The sequence below is a fragment of the Geospiza fortis genome, unplaced genomic scaffold (genome assembly GCF_000277835.1).
Source record: "Geospiza fortis unplaced genomic scaffold, GeoFor_1.0 scaffold425, whole genome shotgun sequence".
Lineage (NCBI taxonomy): Eukaryota > Metazoa > Chordata > Aves > Passeriformes > Thraupidae > Geospiza > Geospiza fortis.
Window position 1 is genome coordinate 2,323,935 of NW_005054387.1, and position 22,810 is coordinate 2,346,744.

Sequence of the window (22,810 nt, forward strand, 5' to 3'; positions counted from 1 at the left end):
AAGGATTGCCCATGGAGACAATGAGAAACAGCCCCAGGATTTCACCCACTGGGTAACTCAGAGATTCCTGTCCCACAGGACAAAGCAGCAGTGTCACAGAGTGCTGTGACAGTGGGAAGCTGGGTGGTGGAAGGAAAAGCATGACAGCACAGGAACGGGGAAGCTGGGCTGGCAATCTACAAAACAAAAATAGCATAAAGGTGCAAACCAGAGCTCACCCTGACAGCCCCCACCTGCCCAATCCACCTCCTGCCCTTCCTGTGTCATCTCTGCTTCAGGCAGAGAGGCAAGAGCTGGAATATTCTGCTTGGTCCTGGCAGAGCTGGCTGGGAAGCCATTTCTGTGAGTTTACACAGCTTATACGTTCTCCATGCAGTCCCTGGCTTCCTTCCATTGCAGATGAGAGTTTTATGTCGAATTTTAAGTTTGACCACAAATATTTAAACTTCCTTGGACCACAAATGCTGTATCTTCTTTGTGGTTTAGTTGGCACCAAATGAGTATTTACAGATCCCTATATGTCTGTCTGTCATTTAAATATCTCACGGAGGTGCCAAAGGCTTCCAAAGCAGAGGGGCTCCTCCAGCAGACCCCTGATTTCTCCCTCTCTGCTCTTCCTTACCCAGCACAGGCAAGGGAGAGGTGCAAGCACTGGCCAAGCCCTTGAAGAGGGCACAGCTGCTCTGGCCTGAGCATTTCATACTTGCACTCTATTAAGTTTTCTTTCCAGAGAATGTCATCTGAGATCCCACCGTAACTTCCACAGTTCCCTGCCCTGGTGGATACTTGAACTGGGATGAAAGCGTTTGGAATTTTCTCCTCTTCTTTTAGGAAACTGAGTCTACAGGAGACTGTTTTAATGAGAACCACTAAAACCTCCTAAAGCAGCAAAGCTCCCACCTGGCCACTGCTTGCAGCCTCCCCAGAGGGTTTTCACTTCCTCAAACACCAGCAATTCTCAGCTGATGATAATCCCAACCTGCTGAACTGGGACCCCTCTCTAGGTAAACTGGTCAGAATGGTTAGAGCCAGTGGCACAACGGTATTGAATTCAGGCAGGGCTGTTTGGCCAGGAAAATGCAGCCAAAGAAATACCACAAAAGATCCCTCCTAAGCATCCACTGCCAAAGGAATTTGGTGTTGCTGTTATGTGGAGCTGGATGTGGAGCAGAGAGCCGAGGGTCCTTGAGCTGACACCCAGCAACAGCCAAAATCTGAGTTAAAGGCATGCACTGGCTTGAGTCAAGGTGTGTGTGTATTTCAATTCCTTCAGACTTTTCAGTCTAGGACACAAACTGGATGCTTATCCCATCAGTTTGAGGGGAATACAGAGATGTTGCTCCTGCAATTCTGCTTTTCCCATCCCAGGGATCCACTGCACCGTCCAGCTGTGGCAGCACTCCGGGAGCTCTGCCACAACTTCCACCAGCCCTTAGGGACACAAAACAACAGCATGCCCACGGCAAAAGCTCCAGCGATGGCTGCCCACATCAGAGAAAACAGATACCTGAGTCAGAGCCATGGGGTGAGAAACCTCTGCTCTCCACAAACCAGAAGCCAGACAGAGCAACGTCAGTGCCGAGCTGCCCTGGTGCTGCTCACACGCCTCACCAGCCCTGGATGCTGCTGGGAAGCTCAGGGCACTCTGCCTCTCCTCAGCTTTGGAAGGGGAAGGAGAAGCAGCTTTGCTTTGAACTAACAAAGCCCTGGTGAAAGGGCAGCTCACGGGGCTGCCATGTGCAGGGAGGAGCTCCTCCGACTGCTCCGTCGGGGCCAGCGTTGAATTCCCTTGAAAACAGAGGGTGGGGATAGAGCAGGCAGTGGAATAACACCAGAAAAATGCCACCACGGCTGGCAGGCAATGGAATAACACCAGAAAAATGCCACCACAGCTTGGCTGGCTGGGACACCACAGCCCCAGAGATATTACCAACACTGGCATGTCCCCCCCGCCGCAAGAACCGTGCTGGCAGCACACTCCGGGCTGGGGCAGGGCGGGAAGAGGCTCACACCATTTCCAGCAGCCACTGCAGGGAGGGACAAACGCTCTGTTTTGCTTTACAGTGAAATGCTGCCACTTAGGGGACTCCTGATGACGTTCTTGTGCTTGAGAGCCCATGTCCTCTTCCAGGAGGGGCTGCTCCAAGCAGGACATGCTCCCTTAGCCTAGCAGAGAGGTGATTTTCAGCACTGGCCCTGAGCTCTGGCCCACTCAGATCCTGCTCTGCTTTAAGGAAGCAGCAAGCACAGCTCTGCTACTTATACCCAATACTCAGCTTTTCTGGCAAATGATTAATGGCCTGAGTCTTGCAGTTGCTCGCTTCCAGCTGGGCCAAGAACTGCAAACACACCTAGGGAAGGGAAGGAGGAACTGGAACGTTGGCTCGGTGGGGAAAGGAAAGCTATTCGCTGTGTCTTTGTTTTCGGGAGAGCTCCTCCTCTCGGGAGTGGGATGCTGAGTGCAGAGCAGGGCCCTGCCCCAAAACGGAGGAGCTGAAGCAGAACAATAGGGTGGGGACTCTGGATGGGCCCCGACAAGTGGGGTGGGCTGGAGCAGGGGCACCAATCCATACTTTTGACTTCATTCACACTTACAGCTGCATTAGAGACATTTCCTGAAAGCACAGTAGGAAGAGAGGGGTATTCACTCACTCCACCCTCCATCTAACACCGTCCTCGCGATCCAGCCGTGCACCCAGAGCCAATTCTGGCCTCTGGCAGAGCTGCAGGCCAGACATTACAAGTGCTGGTGTGAGCAGCACAGGTCCCCACCCGATGAGCAGCAAGCAGACTTGGAGCACAAAGGAGGGGTGCAGCAGCCAGCAAAAAATAAAATAAAAAAAAATCAACGCAGGGAAACGCAGAGCATTGTCCAAGGTGGAGAAGAAGGTGTCAAAGAGTGGGATCTGAGTGTTTGGCTTCAGGACAAGGAATGGTGCAGCCCCTTGGCGACATCAGATGAAAGGAGGCAGGTTGTCCTGCAAAGGAGGGCAGTGACAGCCACGCTGCACAGGGGGCTTGGGGCAGGAGCTGAGCCACAGAGGCGAGCACATGGCCGTGTCCCCAGTGTGTCATCTCCTGGCTGTGCCATGAGCTGCAGCAGGAGCAGGGGATGAGCCCTGTGCCTGACTCACCCAGCCCAGGAGCCTGCGCAGCCCCGGCATCAGCAGCCTGCATGTGGAGCCTGAAAAACAACTTTTTTTTCCCCTCTTTTCTAAAAAACAAAAAGCCAGACGCCCTTTTGCAGATCTGGAGTTACTCAGGCTGACTCACAGCAAGGCTCTCCTGGCTCTGCTGGCAGTGCCTGCATGTACCTGGAGTGGGCTGAGCAGGCTGTGCTGGTGGTACCCACAGTGTCACACACCTGGAGCTGTGGCACTTCCCTGACTGCTGGGACAACAGCCTGCTGCAGCCAAGCTAATAATTTTCAGCTTCAAACTTCAACCATTTTTGGTGAATCCCCGAATGAAAAAAAAAAAAAACCCAAATAAATGAAGACTATAATTTTTTTTTTTTTTTTGTAAATGGGAAAAGTATTTCTTTCATTCTCCCATAATACGAATCCAGCAAACAGGAAAAACATGAACCCAAACCAAAGCTCAGACATCACATCTGGGGAGAGACCAAGCATGGAAAATTTTAATCCAAAGGTTAATGTTTGGGAAGCTCCGAGTGTGTGAAAAGAGGGGTTAGATGGGTGCTGCTCCGCGGCTTGAACAGTTATTGCCTCCAAGTGGCGGCTTTCAAACGGTGCCTGCCTGCCCCAGCCCAGGCACTCGGGGTCAGGAGCTAAAATAGAAAACAACTGAAATCACTGGAAGCAAACAAACACTCAGATCAGATGCTGGAAAAGCCAAGCGAGGAAGGAGCCAGCAGCAAGAAATGCAACTCGAGCCCTGTGACTGGGAACGGCCTCCTGACTCGCCCTGGGTGAATCCACCAAACCACATGCTGCTGGTGGCCCTGGTGACCCTCTGCTGCTCCCCCACCCCTCCTGTGCCACCTCCAAGGTCACTTGACAGCCCTGTGACACTCCTGTCCCAACTGTCACCTCCATCTCCTTTGCTCACTACTCGGCAGGGTGACACTCTAGTCGTTGTCACACCTTGGGGCTTTTTCCACCCCACACTTTTCTCACCAGAACCATCATTTCCTGCCCAAAGACAGAGCACCCAACTCCTCCCCTTCCCCCTTCACTCCACCCCAGCAGAAACACCTCCCTGTACCTGCCCAGAGCAGCATCTCTGCTTCTCTCTTGCTCACTCCACCCCTGCACCTCAAGCTGCTGGGCTCCTGCATCCCCAATCCTGCAGCAGCTCTGCCCTCAAAGCATCTCATGCCCCCATTTCCCCCACATCCTGCCTCCAAAATGCCTTTGTCTTCATCTTCTGCATTAGACTATGCCCTTTCCAGACTGCTCCTTCCAGACACTAGAAATCTCTCATCCCCAAAGCTCCAACAGAATAGCATCCTAATTGCCTTTGTTAGGGCTGGGGCCATGCCTGTAAAACTGCCACGCCGGGTCGGCACTAACAATAGCTTAAAAGCTCCAGGAGTTCAGCGTGGAGCCCTCCCACACTAAAGCAAACACAAAGACAAGGGACCATATGTCTGCAGAGGCAGCAGTGTCAGGTGGGGCTCCCCAGGGGTGGGAAGGGAAGGCACGGCCCCGGCAGGCGTGAGAGCATCCGGCAGAGCCACGCTGCACCCCGGCCTTCCAGGCAGCCTTCCTGGGATCAGCCAGGGCTCAGCTGCTCCCCAGGGCCAAGGAGTGCAGCAGGCCCAGGACCTGCAATGCCTCCATGGTGGTCAGCAGCCTAAGATAGGAAATGCTGAGTTATGATAACTGGACCTTAGAAATTATTTTTTCTGCCTTTGGACCCTTGCTTATCTCCCTGTAAGACTATAGGTCGCATGACCCCTACTATTGGACAATTCCTAAAACCTCTGTACCCTATAAAAACCCTACTTTTGCCCAGTTTGGCGGAAGAGCTGTCCTTGAGAACCTTCACAGAAGATTCAACAAGGACACTCCTGTGGAACCCCACACAGCCTTCTCCTCTCCTTGCATCTGCCCAAGGCACTTAGCAAGCAAAGAGCTGAAATCACAAATGAGCTGATATCACCTAAGCTTGCTAAAGTAGCTGGGAGCTCTTTGGGAACTCGGACAGGCTGTGCTGTGCAGGGCTGAGCTATCTGGACCCCACTGCAGCCCACCAGGGATACCCCAAAACCCGGCTGAGGCTGCATTAAAGGAGCTGCAGCACCCGTGGGCTGGGCTCTGCACTTGCCAGAAGGGCTGGGCTGATCCTCTCCCAGCTCCTGCCCAGGCAGCTGCTCCCTGGAGCCACGGGAATGGTTGATAATGGAGACAGAAAATGACTGTGACCTGCTGCAGAGCAATGAGTGACACCTCCCAAAGAGCTGGGATTGCTGCCCCCAAGGTGGTGGTGCTGACCAGAGAAGCACAAGGATGGATGATGGAGTTCAGCTCCTAATATTTTAATTTGAGGCTGCTCAAGGTGTCAGGCTGCTAGGGGACACACAGACACTGGCCAGAGAGGAGGAGAATGGGAACTGTCAGCTGTTAGCAGAGAATCACTGCAAAAGAGATGGGAAAAACAGAAACTAGTGTACAAAAATGGAAATGATTCTTTAACAAACCGTTGGGTAAGGTAAACCCAGCTTAGGACCAGTGCCTTGCTTGGCTGAGCCTAAAATCCAGGCACTTCTTGCTCCCTGATCACACACTGCAGGTAAAAACCTAAATCTGCTGACAACTAACTGCAGAAACATGGAGATAAAAATGAAAAGGAAACAGAAGCGAGGCTGAGGGAAAACACCAGGAACCTCTGTAGACACTGAACGTCTCTCTAAGCTTAGCCCAAAAAAAAGGCTCTAAAAGCACATGCAAAGCACCTCTGCCTGGGCAGGGGAAGGGAACAGAGATGCCAAGGGAAGACCCTGAGGAGCAGCTGAAGGGGAATTGTGGCAGGGCTCACCTGCAGAGGCAGGTGATGTGATGGAAACGTGAGCAGACCAGGCTGGCAGAGCCCTGGCTCAGGAGTGGGCTCCCTCAGGGGCTGTGCTGATGGAAGCATGTGCTAGCACGCTCACAGGAGCCTCAGCAAAGGCCAGGCGTGCTCCAGCTGCCCCTGGACCATCACTCCTGCTCCTCATCCCTCCAGCCAAGGGGGAAAATGTAATCAGAGCAATTTCTATTAGCAAAAATATAAAGACTTGGAAGCTCTGGGCTGTCTCTTGACAACTAATTAATTACCAGGTAGCATCCCATTGAAGCTGCCAACACAGCACACACAAGTTCCAGCATGATTTCAGGAGAGGGATGAACTTTACAATAAACTGCAGAATTTTACTTCATCTCCCGCCACCATCTGAGATCCTGGGGGAACAGGAAGGGGTGGCAAGAGGCAAAGTCTGAAGCCATCTGGGATCATCATTAACTCCTTCACTCGTGGCCTCTGAAACAAAAATGCCGATTTTGCTGTGAGCAGCAGCTTCCAGCCCGATGAGCTCCTTGGATACTCCATTTCCTAACTGCTCTTCTGGCAGTTTCTGCCATTCCCAGAAGGAGGACACAAAGGGACAAAGGCTACTTGGGCTGCAGAGGCTGTCAGGGAGAACAGTGGAAGCTGCTACCCATTATGATGTGTTGAGCTTTGTCAGGACATGACATACAAAAAAAAAAAAAAAAAAAGAAAAAGTAACAACAAGACAGAATTGAAGACTGGGATGTGTGACCTGTCAGGGAGCTGGGCTTGGGCAGCCAGGACCAAGAATCTCAGAATGGTTTGGGTTGGAAGGGACCTTAAAGTTCCAACCTCCCTGCAACTGAATACTCCCATGATTCATTATAAACCTCATGGCAGCACTGTGAGGTCTGAACTAGGAGACAACACATGAAATCTGAGGATATTTAGGGGCAGTCATCCCAACATAACATTTCTCAGGGCTCTAGAGCCACGGGGGAAGATAGCAGAGGCTGTTCAGTGTGGCACAAATGGCCTGAACGACTCAGTTTTTCTGCACCCAGGGTGGTATAAAATTGACCATCAGCAGCACCTTGATCAGCACAGGGGGACAGTGCTATGTTTGAGGACTGCTTTGAGGAGCTTTTTTACATGTGTCAATTCTCCCACTACTCAAGATAACCCAGGCAGCTTTTGGGAGGAGAAGCCTCCATCTCCCTGCTCCAGGCCAAGCTCTACTGGTGGCCACAGATTTCAGCACAGCCACAGGTCAACTTGCTCAGGTGCAAACGTTCTGGGCTAAGCCAAAACATTTCTTTTCTTTTTTTAGATTTACTTGATGTAAGTCCAAAAACTGAGATGACATCAAAGAGCCCGTTGAGCAGATCCCCTCCAGAAACACAGGGGGACTTTACCTCGTTAGCACAAACACGGTTCCCCTGCAGACTTCCTGGGAACAGCTGAAGCAGCAGCACACTTCAAAAACCAGCCTGCACATCACAGGGCTTGGGGAGGAGCTCACTTCTGGCTCAGGATTGTTGTCAACCCTTTCAAAGCCCACGCAGGATCACACACAAAAATTGTCACAGCCCTGGGGGGAACAACTTTCCCTTTGTCCCCAGGATATGGGCTGTAAAGGCAATGGCAGGGCAGGAGCTGTCACAAGGAGCAGGCAGGGAGGGCGTGAAGCCTGATGTGAAGGGGAGAAAGAGAAGACTTAGAGGATGGATTTACCCCTGCTGGGACTGGTCAGTGACTGTTTCCCATGAGCTAACAAGAGGAATGAGCGTCCCTTCAGGATTTCAAACCCGTGCCAAGAGCTCAGCTTTCTCTGAGGGATGGCAAGTGCCAGCACTTCTGTCCCTGCTGCAGTCCCCAGCTTGGATCTGCTGCTGGCTGGGGTCTGAGGTCACTTCCAGAGGGACACAGGAGACCTGCAGGAGCCCAGGCTAAGCCGTGGCATGGAGTGACAATCAGGAGATATGCTGCTTCCTGGAAGAATTGGAACTGATGTGCAAATAATGGCAGAAAAATGCAGGGCAAGGGAGGGTTAGAGAGAGATTAGTCTGGGGCACACTCTGGGAGATACACAATGTTAAGTATGAGGGCAAAGGAAATGAAAACTGGAAACTCAAACATAGTCAAGAATCCAATCCCAGCCTGGGCAGGAAGTTTACACTCTGCTTCTAAATATACATGTTTTTAAATCAACAAGCTTTCTTGTTCCTCAGCTCTACTGTACATCCACACGGGAGAACGAACCGGATGGAGGCACTGCCAAGCTCTCCTGGAGAGGTGTCCTGAGCACAAGGGACAAGGCAGGGGTGACAACATCTTTGCTTCCCTGCTCCTCAAGATGCTCTGGGAGAGCAGAATTCTCAGCTCTGCTCTGCTGCTCAGCTCAAAGCTCACAACGCCTTCCAGGCAGACTCTCCTGGGCTCTCCAAGTGCCTGTGGACCATGAGGAGAAGGATCCTGGAGCAGGGCTCAGCTCTGGTGCCTCCTTCCTCCCTGCTCTCTTCTCTGGCCACTGCATTCATGCTCAGCAGCCGGATAGTCACATAGTTTTTTTAATTTGATATAATTATCTCCTAGAAATTACTGTACACAGCCTCTTGGGATCTAAAGCAATTAAGTGAAGATAAATTTCTTTCATGGAGCAAGCTGTCAAAGGATGAAGCAATTTCATTCCCCATTTGAAGTGGAAGCTTTGGGTCATGCATGGTTTATTTGAAACAATGCCATCACCTAAAGCTGCTGATCTTATCTGTCTCTCTCTGTCTCTCCATTTCAAACTGCTGAAGATGTGCAGCGTGGCACTGCCTGAAGTGATGACATCTGGCACCAGGCCAGCTACAGAAACAAGCTGCTCCTCCCCGAGCCCGAGTGCAAGAGGCCAAACATTCCTATTAAAAAGGGGGAAACCGAGGTGAAATCTGGGAAGAGCTGAAAAGTGGGAATCCTGCCTGAGGGAACAAGCTCTGGGAGGAGTGAGGTGCCAGCAGAAAGGGATGGCACTGGCCAAGACAGGATGGGGCATCTCTGAGGGGTTGTGCTGCCAGGCTTCCTCTTCCTCACCAGGCTGCCCTGGAGCCATGTAAATCAGGCTTCCAGGATTTCATCATGAGGAGGGAACAGCCCATGCCCTTCAGTCTGTATGAGGAGAGACATGGCAGGGTGGAAATTATATCCCATTAGCACACGCGTGCTAAGTCTCTCAGAATTTCCAGCAAATTCTCTCCTGTCCTCACACTTCACCATGCCAAGATGTTTCATTTTGCACAAAAAAAAAAAAAAAACAAACATAAAAAATGAACTCATTTAAATGAGTTCATTTTTTAAAGTGGTGGATTTTATTCTGGAAAGGGGAGGATGTTGTAGAGCAAAGTGTGGCTGTGGTGAGGGCTTTGCTACCTCCACAGGATCAGAGATTCCAGAGATTCCCAGGAAGAAAGGCATTAGCAGGTATTCCATACTTCCCAAATGAGGAGACCTGGAGGATCTCTCCCTCCCCAGATCAGGACAGTCACTAACTCAAATCCCAGGGAAATTGGTGAGGATGCTCATGTCTAAATGGAAATTTTATTTATGAGTGTGAAAAGGGGCAAGTGCTGAGCAAATTCAGCTCCCACGGCCTGGACTGACGAGAGCATTTCATCCACGAGGCTTCAGCAAAGCTCAGATCACTGCTGATTAAATCTTTACTCATTAAAACTAAAAAAAGTTACTGGTACTAGAGGGAGCTAATAATAAAAACTGGCAAGGGGTGCAAGTTCCAGAAGCATCTGGGTGACTTAAGAGCACAAAAATGATCTTCAGGAGTGACCTCAGCAGCAGACGTGTGGCACGTCACCGCAGCTGGGAGGTCACTGTGTGAGCTCCAGGAATGCACAGCAGCAGGCACGTCCCTGACACACCCTGGGGAGCTGCTCAGAGACACTTTTCCATGGGAATCACACATGGAACAGGTACCTGGTGAAGTGACACAGCTTTTAAAGGATGTAGCAAACATCCTTCAATCACACATGGAACAGGTACCAGGTGAAGTGACACAGCTTTGAAAGGATGTAGCAAACATCCTTCAATCATGTGTGGAACAGGTACCAGGTGAAGTGACACAGCTCTGGAGGGATGGAGCAAACATCCTTCAATCACACATGGAACAGGTACCAGGTGAAGTGACACAATTCTGGAAGGATGCAGCAAACATCCTTCAATATGCATGAAACAGGTACCAGGTGAAGTGACACAGCTCTGGAAGGATGCAGCAAACTCCTTTTTTTTTCTGTGCCTGGATATAAATCTCCTTCCTTCCCTAATAATGGCTGCTGTAATAAACATCACATCGTTTATGCTTAAGATAAATACGGAACCAGAATGTAAATCTGTTCTGCTGTTCACAGAGCAGGCAGGCAGTAACTCCTCAGAAAACACATTTGTCTTCATACTGAGAGCTTGTGTTTATATGTGCATTCACCTATTCCAAGTACAACGAAGTTTTGGGAAAGTTTAAAAAAATAAATCAATGAAATTACTACAAATAAGAACTGTAGTTGTCAGTATTCATAATATATAAACAGATAGACAAATATTTGTTACATATGGTGGAGAAAATGCTTTATGTAAAATGCTGGTATGTAAAATGTTAAAGGCAAATTTTGTTAATTTAAATAAATTATGGTTTTTACCTTATGTTTAAGGAAATATATGCAAATATGTTATGGGGAAAAATGCGATTAAATTATCTGCTGGATTAAATATCCAACATTTTTCATGTCCCACCACAGACACAGCCAGGCCAGCAGCAGTCAAGCTGCTCATGTGGGGTCTGTGTTTGGGAAGAATTTTAATGCTTCCCAATGAACCTTCCCTTAGTACCCCCCCTGTCTTCCTAAGGGACACGGGTGGCCTGGGGCTGAGGCAGGGGCCTGAAATCCTGGGTATCAGGGGTTTGTTCTCATCCTGAAGCCAAGGCTTCCTGTGGGACCAGCTTGGTCCCTCAGCCCTGTGTACCTCTGTTGCCAATCCCTAACAAGGAAATTGCTTTTCCTTCTGTCACAACGTGTTGTGGAGATACGTTCATTAATGCCTGGGAAGTGCTTTGCCTTCAATGACTTTGAGGAAAAAAAATCAATAAATAAGATTATGGTGGTGTCTTCCTCTCTCTGGGGTTTGGGATGTGACAACAGGAGGGCACTGAGGGTGACTGCTCTGTCCTGCCATGGGAGCTGGGCTCTGCAACCTCGCCCAGCCCCAGCCCAGTGCTGGCAAACGGATTTGGCATCCACAAAAACAACACAAGCCTCAGCTGGGAGCAGAAACGTGGGGAGCAGACTCCAAGCTCAATGACAGAGGTCACCTTCCGTCTCCCTTAGAGACAGAGTAGATCCCCATCTGTTATTTGGGCTGACCACTCCCTGCATTCCACCCCGTCCACTTCTTTGGCAAGCTCTGCAGGACGTGGATCTTTCTTATTCAGGATAACAATGAGGAGTTATTAATTGGGTCTTTTTTAGGGTTTCCTGAGGTCCTTCCCATAGCTGCCTTGGTGGAAACCACAGGCATCCTCGCCTTCAGATGGGATTTAAGCATTTCAGCTGGGCAGAGACAAAACAGTGCCATGAAAGAGGGTCCCTCTAAAGCTGAGCTTTGGGCAGAGGCCAAGAGTCAGGTCAAGGAGTGAGTTTAGTACCAGAAAGAAGAGTCTGAGCAATGGCAGCATATCCAGCTGGCAAAGTTGAGGCAAAGATGCAACCCTTAGTCCCAGGGACCTCTCATGTGATCCAAAGCACCACAATAACACCTGAGCAGCACAAAGATTGTCTCAGGCCACGCTTCATGCCCAGGAACAGCTCAGCCAGCCAGAGCAGCCTTTCCATTTCCTCAGAGCTTCTCTGGGTAGCAATAAGAGATGGCTCATTGGGAGGGGATCCAGCATTAATGGTGTTTTAATGAGGCCTTTCAATACACTTATAGACTAATCAGCAAATTCCACAAGGCCTGGGCTCCAATATGTCATTCCAAGTACACTAAAGCCGTGGCAACACCTCTGCACAGCCAGAGCTGTGCACTCCCTGGGCCTGATGTCCTGCCAAGAGGTGGCAGGGTTTGTGCTACCTGGGTGCTGGGGCAGCAGAAACAAGGCCATTTCCCACTGCAAAATCCCAAGGGAAGTGAAGGGTGGACACAGTGTGCTCCAAGGAGGTGCTGCACGTGGTCTGCCTCTCCTTTCCTAGGTCACTCCACTATCCCCAACCCCAGGAACACACGGTCAGCGAGTTTCTTGAATAGGACATTTCCCGTTTCCCAAGAACCTGTGCTGAACCCCTGGAAGCAGTTTTTAGGACAAAAGGACTAAACACAAGTTAAGTTTCCCATCTCACTACACAAACCTGGCCTGACCATGACACGAGTGAGGACGTTGGACAACGAGCGTCATCTGATCTGCACGGAAAGATCCAACCCCAGCCGTGGGACAAGGCTGATTTATCCTGTCAGTCTCTGCCTCGAGGAGCTGATGATCCCATCTCACTTCCAGAAAACACTTTAAAAGAGCCTTCAGCTGACAGCAGAGCCAAGCTGTGCAGGGCTGGCTGAGCACCCGACACGTGCTGGGGCACGTGCACAGCTCGCACCCTGATTCACTTGGAGCTCACGCTGTGGTTGAAGCGCCCTGTCCAAGATGAGCCTGGAGGAGAGGCAGAGGTGCATCCAAGGCTGGGGAGGAAGGCATGGAAACATCACAAGCCACTTGAGAAAAGTCCCCACGCAGCGTGGTAGCGCTCCTTCCCTCCCCATGCCAGGAAAGAGGCATTTCAGGGACAGGGAAGGTTGTTTCCACCAGCTGCTGGTTCTTCCCTCCCTGCTCCCCCCCTGCAGGAGACAGGGCTGCCTGGAAGGCAGCACCCTGTACTTCCCTGCAAGCTGTGCCCAGACCACAAAGCCACTCTGCCTCTCACTGACACAGGGGTGAGGAGAACACGTGCAACTGGATCTTAACACGTTGGCAGGTGGTTCCTCACCTCGCAGTGCGACTGCAGTTCCCACACACAGCCCTCAGCGCCGGGCAAAGCAGCAGGACCCCAGCTCTGCACAGAGCTTAGATCTGCTCCTCCTGGCCCCCCTGCCTGCCCAGGGCTATGGAAGGACCTGCTCACACCTGGCTGTGGCCAAGGGGCTGCAGGGCTTTGAACTGCTGCTGCCTTTCACAGCCCGATGCCACGGCCGTGCGTCAGCAGCCCCGAGCTCTCGCCATGGCCGGGCCAGAGGATGTGAAAAGCTCCTATGCCCCAGAGACTGCAGTGCACAGGATACGGCCTGGATTAAAATCTGGTCAGCAGAGGTCTTAAAATGTCAGCGTAAACAGGAGGGCAGTGCTGGCGGGGCCACAGGGAAGCCTGCTCGGGCTTATGCTGCTTAACAATAGGTTCAGTGACCTGGACAAAGAAAACCTCTCCTGATAAAGCCAGCAGATTAGACACTGACTCAAACCCTCCCGAGGTTTCAAGAGAGCAGCTCAGTAACAGGCAGAAACCTGGGATTGCTCAGTCACTTGCTTAGGAACAAACCCCATGCTATTTACCACAGTTAATGGCAAATTGTGCCTGCAGGAAGGAGCAAAGGCTGCAGGACACTGGGAGTGTCCATGGGTATAGAGGACAGTGGGACAGCACAGTGTCACCTCCTCCTGAGGAGCAACATGTGAAGCCTGGACAGTCACAAACACACCAGGAGAGCAGCTCAGGGGATCCAAACCATGCCCAAGACTGTTCTGCCTCTCACTCCATCTATTCAGCTTATAAAAAACAGGATGGGAACTGGGGGGACTTGGGACACATTTACATATCAGAGTTAGAGCAGCAACCCACAACTTCCCAACCTACAGCAAAAGTCAATTATTGGAAACTGAGACAAAGCAAATCTAGCCGGGAAATAATGTGTGTTTTTAACAGTGACTGAAACTGGGCCTGGTGACAATTTGCTGAGGATCCTGAAGGGTTCTCAGCCTTCCAGAATCAAGGGTTTGTGCTTTCTACAAGACCTGCTGTTGGAAATTTCCTTGTGGTTTCATGAGGCAGAAAAAACCAGTGGAGATGGCCACAGCTTCCCCAGCTGGCCAGCATCCGGGGCTCTCCCGGGCTGGATTCCCCATTCCCAGAACTGACACCACCCTGGGCTCCTCTTTGAAGAGGGGCTTTCTGACCTGTGCATTCTTCCCAGAAGTTCCCCGATGTTCAAAGCACCTTGCTGACAGACAGGCAGGTGTGCCTGTGACAGTGACCACCTCCCCAAAGCCGGTGTGGGGGCGGAGGGGAGGGGGTGGCCCCCCAAACACAGCCCTGGGCAAGGCACGGGGGAGGGCTCCCAGCCCAGCTGTGACATTTCCTTTCACCTATACCTGTACAGCTGTTTCCTACAGGGCTGCAGCCTCGAGTGAGATGTGTGAGGCTTCTGTAGGTGCTTGGGAACAAGATGGAACAGAAACGCTTCACACCTGGCCCCAAAATTACAGCACGCTGGCAGGTGGCCAACATAAACTGGCAGAGTACCAGTTGCAATGGACATCAATTAAGCAGCCTGTCATCCTCAGACTGCAGGCTTTGCTTTTTGTGATCTGCATCGCTCCTTAAGCCTTCAGCAGCACCAGCACTGGAGTTTTCCAGATGGGATCATTTCCCGCAGATTCCACTCGCTAGATTTATTGCAGGTTTTTTTTTTTCTTCTTCTTTTTAACCCCCCCCCCCCTTCAAGAGGCTGAACTGTTATTCCACATTGCAGATTTCTCCAGTGCTGGATTCAGCGTCCTTGTGCCGTGCTAGTGCTTGTTTGCCATCGGTTCACTTCACCTTTAGCTGCAGAAACTCAGTTTTAAGAATATCCTCAGAACTCTCTTGGCTTTAAAAGTGATTAAAAACTGAGGCCAAACAATAACTGAACAGGATTCCTCTCTGGAAGATGCCCTGCACAGCCCTAGGAGACGTTGTAGCAGTCACTGGACAGGACTTGTGCCTGTTGCTACAATGCTGCACTTAAATCAGCACAACAGACACCAGCGTTGCCTCCTCTGCTACCCAGACCTGGGGACATGGACTGAGCCTGGCACTTCCCACGTGCTAAAAGCACCTGGAAAAGGCAGAGAGAGGCTCCCACGGTGCCCACACAGCCCCTGGCACTGGTAGCTCAAGGTGATGCCAAGGACAGCTGAGGAGTTCAAAGCAGGTGATGTTCCCCACACTACCTTCATGGTGGCATAAAATCCAGCCTCTCCTCCATCACCCCGTGACATCATCTTCCAACATGGCCCATAATTTAGTTTAATTGCCTTTTACAATCCAAAGGCACCACATGAAAGGGAAGGTCGAGGCTGGGATGGAGTTCAGATACTGGTCAGAAAATGTAAACACCTCTAACTCTGCCGCCTCGGGGCTGCCAGCTCCTGCCAAATCCCTGCTCCCAGCAGGGCTGCCCGTGGCAGGGATCCTTCTTCACTGCTTGTTTGGAAACCAAGGCAGGCAGGAATGGAAGAGTTTTTCAAGCATGACTCCTCATTGGACTCTCCTCCTTGGGGCTCCCATCTCTGCTCACAGTTTCCCTTTTCCTCTCTGGACCAAACTCCAAGCTGGAAGCTCTCGCTCTCATGGGCTGAGAGCATTTGCCTGCCAGCTGGAGGGAGATGCTCCAAGGCTATGGAATGGGAATATGGAAAGGATGCTGAGAAAACAAGTTACATTTGCTCACTGGGGTTTTCTCTCGGCTTACAAAGAGTTTGTGTTCTCAGAGCCCTGGTCTTGCTACCTTTTCTCTGATGCCTTGCAAAAAGTCCTCCCAAAATCACTACAGTGTGGCCACTCCAAGGTGGATTTAATCCTTGGCATTCCAGGAGTCATTAGGTCTCAGAAAAGACAAAAAGCCTGGTGTTTAGAGGCATGACAGAGCCCAGTCACTCCAACAGCTACTCCTCCTGGGCTTTTAAACCTGGGGCTCCCTTTCCAAGAAGCATCAGACATGACTACACGCTGCCAAGAGATCTCTGAGAGTCTTAGGAAGACTGAAATACCATAAATAAGTGAAGTGAATAACAAGACAGGACTAATTTTAGCCCAAGCCTAAATAATAATTAGCTCCTAAACAGCTACTGCCCAATCTTGAGCATGTTGGGGCAGCTAGAGAGAGGGTCACATTTGAACTATCCACCTGGGCTGGACAGTGCAGGGGAAGGAGATTTGGGATTTCTAAGGAGAATAGAGCTTGAGATTTAGGCTATCTGCACTGACAGGTGAGTGAAACAAGGAACAGCACCAAGTGTAGGAAGCTCACTGGCCACCCCAGAGCAGGAGGAGCCATGCAATACTCAGCTTGTAGGTCTGGCAGTAAAATATTGCTAATTAATTTTCAGAGCCTCGCGTTTTAGGGCTTTCATTTGCCTGGTGAGGTGAGACAGGGTTGAGGCCAGTTGAGTGGTGAGTATCTGAGATAGTCCACTCCACACATGAGCATGCACATGAGGGAAAGGAAAAAAAGTGCCTTTCTGTTTGAGAGGAGGGAACCACGGTGACTGGCCCTATAAGCACATGTATTAATCATGCACCGTCTGGTTTTAATCCACACACTGCTGATCCTGCGTCTCACTGTATTGTTATCAGGGGAAGGAGTATTTCTCCTCAATCTTATTCACCAGCCAAAAGCCTGAAAATGCAAAAAACACATTTGTGAAGTGCCTTCCCAAGGACCCTGGGCCCCGGACCTGGTGAGCTGGGGCTGCTGCCTTTTTATTGGCGTTTAAAAACCTTTTATTAACGTGTGTCAGGGCTGGGGGAGGAGAGACAGGCTCAGGTTTCAGGACCCCCCATGCAGAGAGGTTTATTGTGGGAAGGGACATTAACACTTTCTCCTCCACATCTGCCCATGGCTGGGGCATGTGGCAGAGGGTATGCTGGAGGCAAAGGCCTGGGGGATGCACACGCTGAGCCCATGAAGAGCTTGCAGGGATGTGGGCAATCCCTGCCTGCAGAGAGGAGAACTTCCCTGCTCTGCTCCACATCAGGGATATGTGCAGCCCTCTTCCAGCTTTGCCACGAGCTCCGTGGGGTCACTGCAGAGCAGGATGCTCTCGAGACAACAGCATCCAGTGAGAGCTGAGGAATCCAGGATGTGCCCCAGGTTCCCAGGGCTGCACCCACGCACCATCACCAGGACCCAAGTGTTTTCCATTACCAGCACCATGACTCCACAGTTGCCACCTTCCCCCTTCCCGACCTTAACTCAGCCATGCTGCTCCCTGCTCCTGCCTGGGCTGCAAGGCTGGGTGAGGGAGGTCCTGGCAGTGTCTCCTTGGGCTGCAGAGGCTGCAGACACAGCTGACAGCTCAGGCACCAGGCTGCATAGTTTGCTGCTGACTGGTACGGTCGGTGGTGTTCCATCACACAAGCTGCAGTGGAGATGTGCCCAACACACACACCCAGGAAAACAACTCTGAGTTCTGCTCACCCCAGAGCCAGCTTTTGTTGGTTACAGCTCCAATGACAGTGCAAGAGACGATGGGAAGCTCTAACAGCGAATGGAGGCAGAACGTTTTCACTCAAAATAAGAGCCAGGCCAAATGCTCAAAAACTTACTGAGGAACTCTGGCTGAATTCTGCACTCCATCTGCTAAATGGGACGTGGAGAACAAAAAGGAGTGGGAAGCACAGTGTTTGTCCTATGCAGCTTACAAAACAATCACCCTCTTGGTAGAGTAAAAGAGCCCAACACCATTTTAAGCCCAATTCCTTCTGGTCCTGCCTTTCAACAGATTCTTTTCCTCTGAAATGTTACAAATTAATTAAGAAGCTGGAGGGTAAAAAAATGGCCAAAGGATTTGGAGCATCAGCAAGCAAGGTGAGATATCCTTGTAGTAAAAGCCAACTGCCTCTTCCTAGTCTGTTCCACAAATGCAAGTGGTAGAAAAGGGACCCAGAGTCACTCTGGCACACCAGAACCCACAAGACATTCACATTGTGCCATATAAAGAGCAGTACATTCTCATTGCCTCTCCAGCAAAGAATCTGGGCTGAAAACTGGGCCAAGACTGAGAACACAACAGAAAGAAATTTGGTGCAAAAAATAACTCCTGCTAAAAAGCAATGAAAAATCAGTATGGGAAAAAAATCAGTGCCAGAGAGAGTTGCTCTGCTGCCATTGCCTGCTGGAGGCTCAGGGACACAGATCCCAAAATGCCACCATGCTCAGCACAGACCTTCCACTGCAAACAGCCCAGAGATGCATCCCACACGCTCAGGATGGTTTGGGTTGGAATGGATCTTAAAGACCATCCAGTTCCAAACCTTTGCCATGGACAGGGACACCTTCTACTAATTGGAGCAGGTTGCTCCAAGCCCTGTCCAACCTGGCCTTGAACTGATGAACTGCCAAGGAGCTGGATTCACCTGGGCTCTGCATGGGAGGGCAAGGAGCAGATGGTGGAGTGGAGATGGCACACAAGTTGAAGTTGGGTTGGGGGATTCTTTGCTAGAAAGTGCCTTTTTGTATCTTGCTCACAGTCACTCCCATGTGGGTTTGTGCCTCTCCGTCCTGGCTGGCTCTGCAGTGCCTTCTGCAGCACCCCACTCCTGCAGAGCCCAACAATTCCTTCATTAATGCTGCAGAGGGATAACATTTGTGGAACAGGGCAGTCACTTGACTGTATTGACGCAGCTGCCACTGCAGTCTCTTTCTAGAGCATTTCCAAATGGCAGAAAATGGGCTAAGTTCATCCAAAGAGGTCACTTTGCCTCCTATTCCAAGGTGTTTACCTCAGCCCAAGCTGTACCTGAGAGAGTCACCCTGCTTGCTTTTAAAATCTCCAAGGCTGGAGAGTTCCTGAACACTCACTGAGGAGGCTGCTCTCAAGTGCTGAACTACCCAAAGGTACGAAACCTTTCCTGAAGTTTCTTAATTTATTTTGCTACAATTTCTGCCTGTTCCTTCCTGTGCTTTTCAGCACGGAGCTGGAGGACACCTTGTTCTCCTCTCTGCCTCTTCCCCAAATTTCCTTTAGACTAAAAAGCCTCAGGTCACCCAGGCCCTTCTTGGAAATCAGGCTTTTGAGCTGTCTTTGCTAACTCACTGTCCTCCCCTTCATCCTCTCAGGTGTCCTCTGCACAGTGAACATGCACACCTGCTGTCTCACCTGTCTGACCATTAATAAAAGCACAGGTCAGAAAGAAATAAAGGGCTACAGGCACAGCCAGGCCTGGCTGTTTCCCTCAGGGATCAGTGCTGCTTTTGCAGCAGAACTGAGATAACACCACGGATGATATTCCAGAGTTCCTGGGTGGCTGGTGCTGAGCTGTGAGAGCACCAACTCCCACCTGTGGAGTTGTGCAGTTTCTTTACAGAGCACCAGAGCCAAAGGGAGCTGGGACAGGGAGAACTCAGCTCGGTAACTCAGGTGTAGCTACAGGACAAAGACACAAAGATGAGTGTAAGTGCCTGGCAGGGCAGGTAGATGGCACTCCAAATAAAGTGGCGTGTGGTTAGAGGAGGCAGAGTTCAGGGAATACTGACCCCCTCCCACAGGTTACAGGGTATCAGAGTTGCTCAGCCACCTCACCTGCCTGCTGGGGGCTCTGGTTTGTGGCTGCTGGGAAAAGAATCTCTGTACAGGGACACTTGGATGTGGCCTGAGGCCACCACACACACTGGGCAAACCTTAGGGCAGCAGTGGCAACTGCACGCTTCTTATTTTAGCCCTGTCATATAGAGCCTTGAAAATTCATGTTTCCACAGACACTTCCTGGACTAAGCTGCTTCCCCAAACTGAGAGGGCTCCTGGTTTTACTGGAAGCCTGTGCTCCCGTGCTGCAGGCAGTGCTGTGAGCACAGGTTGGGGCAGACAGAGAAGTGAAACAGAAATCTGCACCTTCGGGTCCCTCTGTGAGAAAGGTCCTGAATTTCTCACTGTCATTTCAGGACAATGTCATGAAGAAGAAGTGGCACAGGGAAAGGCACCTTGCCATTGTCACCCGCAGGCTCTCCACAGAAACCTGCTCTGCATCCCCACTTCTCCTCCTGGAGCATCAACCCCTCAGGGAGGGGACACTGCAGCTTCCCAGATGAGCCACGTTTTTGGAGCTGCAGCTCTGCCTCCGAGCAGGAAACTGTTGAGAGCCACTCTCATCCTGTCGTGCCTCCAAGGGCGTGCAAAACAAATGCCATTGTGCCTCCTCCATCCCCCACCAGGCTCACACACATTCTCCAAGTGCAGCCCCCAGATCCCTCCTGGCCAGGTGGTGGCAGAGAGCAGACCCAAAACCCCACATCAACAAGGGAACTGATTTCATTATTCTAAAAACAAACAGCCAAAGGAAAGTTCAGCCTAGAATGGGCTCCTAGAGCAAAGAAAGGAAAATAGAGAGCGGGCAGTGGGGAATGCTTCATATTCCTAAAAGCCTTTTGTACGTTAACACATGGTGTCTGCTTCTCTCTAGTCACCTATTTATCACTCTCCTCTTTAGAGAAGGAAAAAAGTCCTGGCTGCCTTCCTAAGGCAGAGTTTTGTGGCCGGGGGGAGGGGGAGGGTGCTTTAAGCATGATGCAAACCATTTGGAGTGCACCGAGAGCTCTGCCAACACAAGCTGCACTATTTAAACAAGTGAGGAAATGATCGTATATACAACATGCCAGCGAGCACACACACACCAGAGGAAGTCGAGAGGGGTTTTCATGACACAGAGCTGGATGTCAGCGGCTGAAAGGTCGATATTTTCCCTTAACACCCTTCTCAATGACTTAATCGTGTTCCGTTTGCACAGAAAACTTCCCAAGAATAAAAGTCTGGAGGAATCGAGGGGGGATGTTTGGCCTACTGCTGACCTTGTCCGAGGTCCTCTCCACGTAGCAGGGCTCCTGGGGGGCGACCAGCAGGGGAACGAAGCCCGAGAGCAGCCGATCCTCTTCCAGGCTAAGCAGGGCAAGGTCGTCATCTGGGTCCTTGTACAAGGGCACCTCCGACTGATTCACTGTGGTCAGTATGTTACAGAAGTCAGCCAGCGTCGCCCACACATCTACTGAGACCCTGGGAGAACGAGGAGAGACGTGAGCAATTCAGGGCTGGAATGCGTTGGGAGTTGCCTGCAATGCTGCAGCGAATACCAGAGAGGTGAGGCGAGGCGAGCCCGGCACCGCTGCTGCTGCTGCTGCCCTGCCCCGCGGGATGGCCCCGCCGCAGCTGCGCTGGCACCGACCCTGCCAGGGACCGGGGACCATCCCCCTGCACGGGGACAGCTCCCGGGATGTCCCCTTGCCACTGCTCTGCCCACCTCTGCCCGCGCGGAGCGGCTGCCCTGTGCCCCGCTCCAGATGATGTTACTCAATTTCAAAGCCTGCTGGAAGGACAGAGTGAACACCCGCGCTGCTGTTGGGGCTGAAGGGGCTCTTGGAGGGCTCCAATCCACCCTGGGGGGCTCCAGCCCAGCCTGGAGCATCCTTTCCTTCACACAGCTCTTATCTGTCTGCAGCCACAGAGATTTCACAGCTAAACCCAGCCATGGGGGGTTAAAGCCGTGTTTTGTTTCTGGCCGTGGGTTTCAACTCTCACAAGTGACCTGCAAAGCTGCCTCTGCCATGTCTCACGTTCCCAGAGTGGCAGTGATGTCCAGGGTGCAAACATCCATCACACATCACAACCCAGGGAAGGCCCAGCACTCCAGAGAGTGTGGAGAAAGCAGGGAAACAAGCAATAAGCATGGGGGCACTACAGCTGACCAGGCTGCCTCGCACTGCATTTCCCCCTCCTGTTTCTACAAACACTCAGATTGGGTTTTTTTAAGATGTAAACTGGGATTTAAGTAGGAAATAGGGGAAACTGCGGCTGATGTGCTTCTGGTGGGCTGCTCCTCCAGCCCACACCTCTGGAGAAAAGCAGAGGGAATCCAGCATCCCCGGGGGTGCAGCAGTGACCGGTGCGGGCCGAGGCAGCCCAGGGCTGGAGGGAGGCCCCCTGCTCTTTGAACTGCTCCAGGTGGACAGAGTCTGCACTGGGTTATTTACGGGAATCAATGTACCAGGAAAGCACACTGAAATGAAACATCTTGTTTTCAAGAGCGTCCTGGGAGCCAGGCAGAATGAGGAGCCATTAATCAAAGCCCGGCACGTAATCAGCACACGTGTAAGGCAGAGTCGCCCATGTCCCTGAGCCAGCCCTAGCCCACGTCCTGCAAAGGAGGAGAGGTCCTTCAAAACCCTCTGCTCACAGACACCAGGAGCTGGGTTCATTCACAAAGCTCCATCGCTTGGCTCAGCCAGGTCTGGCTGTCAGAAATGTTTAAATATGGAAAAAAATAAACAGTTGCAACACGTTTTTCGGAGGGATCTGTCCGAGGCCCTTTGTGATGTAATGGGAAACGCTGCGTTTGTGCTACCAGCTGGAAAATAAACAGAGCTGCGAGGGTTAAAAGGAACTGAACTTTCCACGACCCCTATCTGCAAAAGAAGAAAATAATAAGAGGAATGATCCACTGCCCCACAGCCCTGATAGTTTATCCTCCGGCCCAGGCTGCAGAGACAAGCACCGGATGTGATAGGGCTGCTCTGGGCCACCTCCAAGGCGAGCTCTGCCCATGGGAGATGCACAGGGCTTGGGAGGCTCAGCCTCCCCCAGTGCCCTGCTGGCAACTGGGCTTGGCTGCCTGAGGCCAGTCACATAGCACTGGTGGGGCCCCAGGGCCACGAGGGCTCGCTGGGATGAAGGAGGTGCAGAGGCATCAGCAGGGAGAGCAATGGGAAAAGTGCCCAAAACTGCCAGGGAATGAGAGCACTGGGGTGTTGGGGACAGGCAGAGA

At 51.4% G+C, this 22,810-nt stretch overlaps 1 protein-coding gene across 1 annotated transcript in view; it reads right to left on the reverse strand.

The window, feature by feature from the left end:
• The window catches only part of SMG6 (SMG6 nonsense mediated mRNA decay factor), a 104,357-nt gene that overhangs the window by 25,019 nt on the left and 56,528 nt on the right, over positions 1-22,810 (reverse strand). Inside the window, exon 12 of the mRNA XM_031060632.1 lies at positions 20,844-21,045. Within this exon, the coding sequence (XP_030916492.1) occupies positions 20,844-21,045 (202 nt within the window). The remainder of the gene's footprint in view (positions 1-20,843; positions 21,046-22,810) is intronic.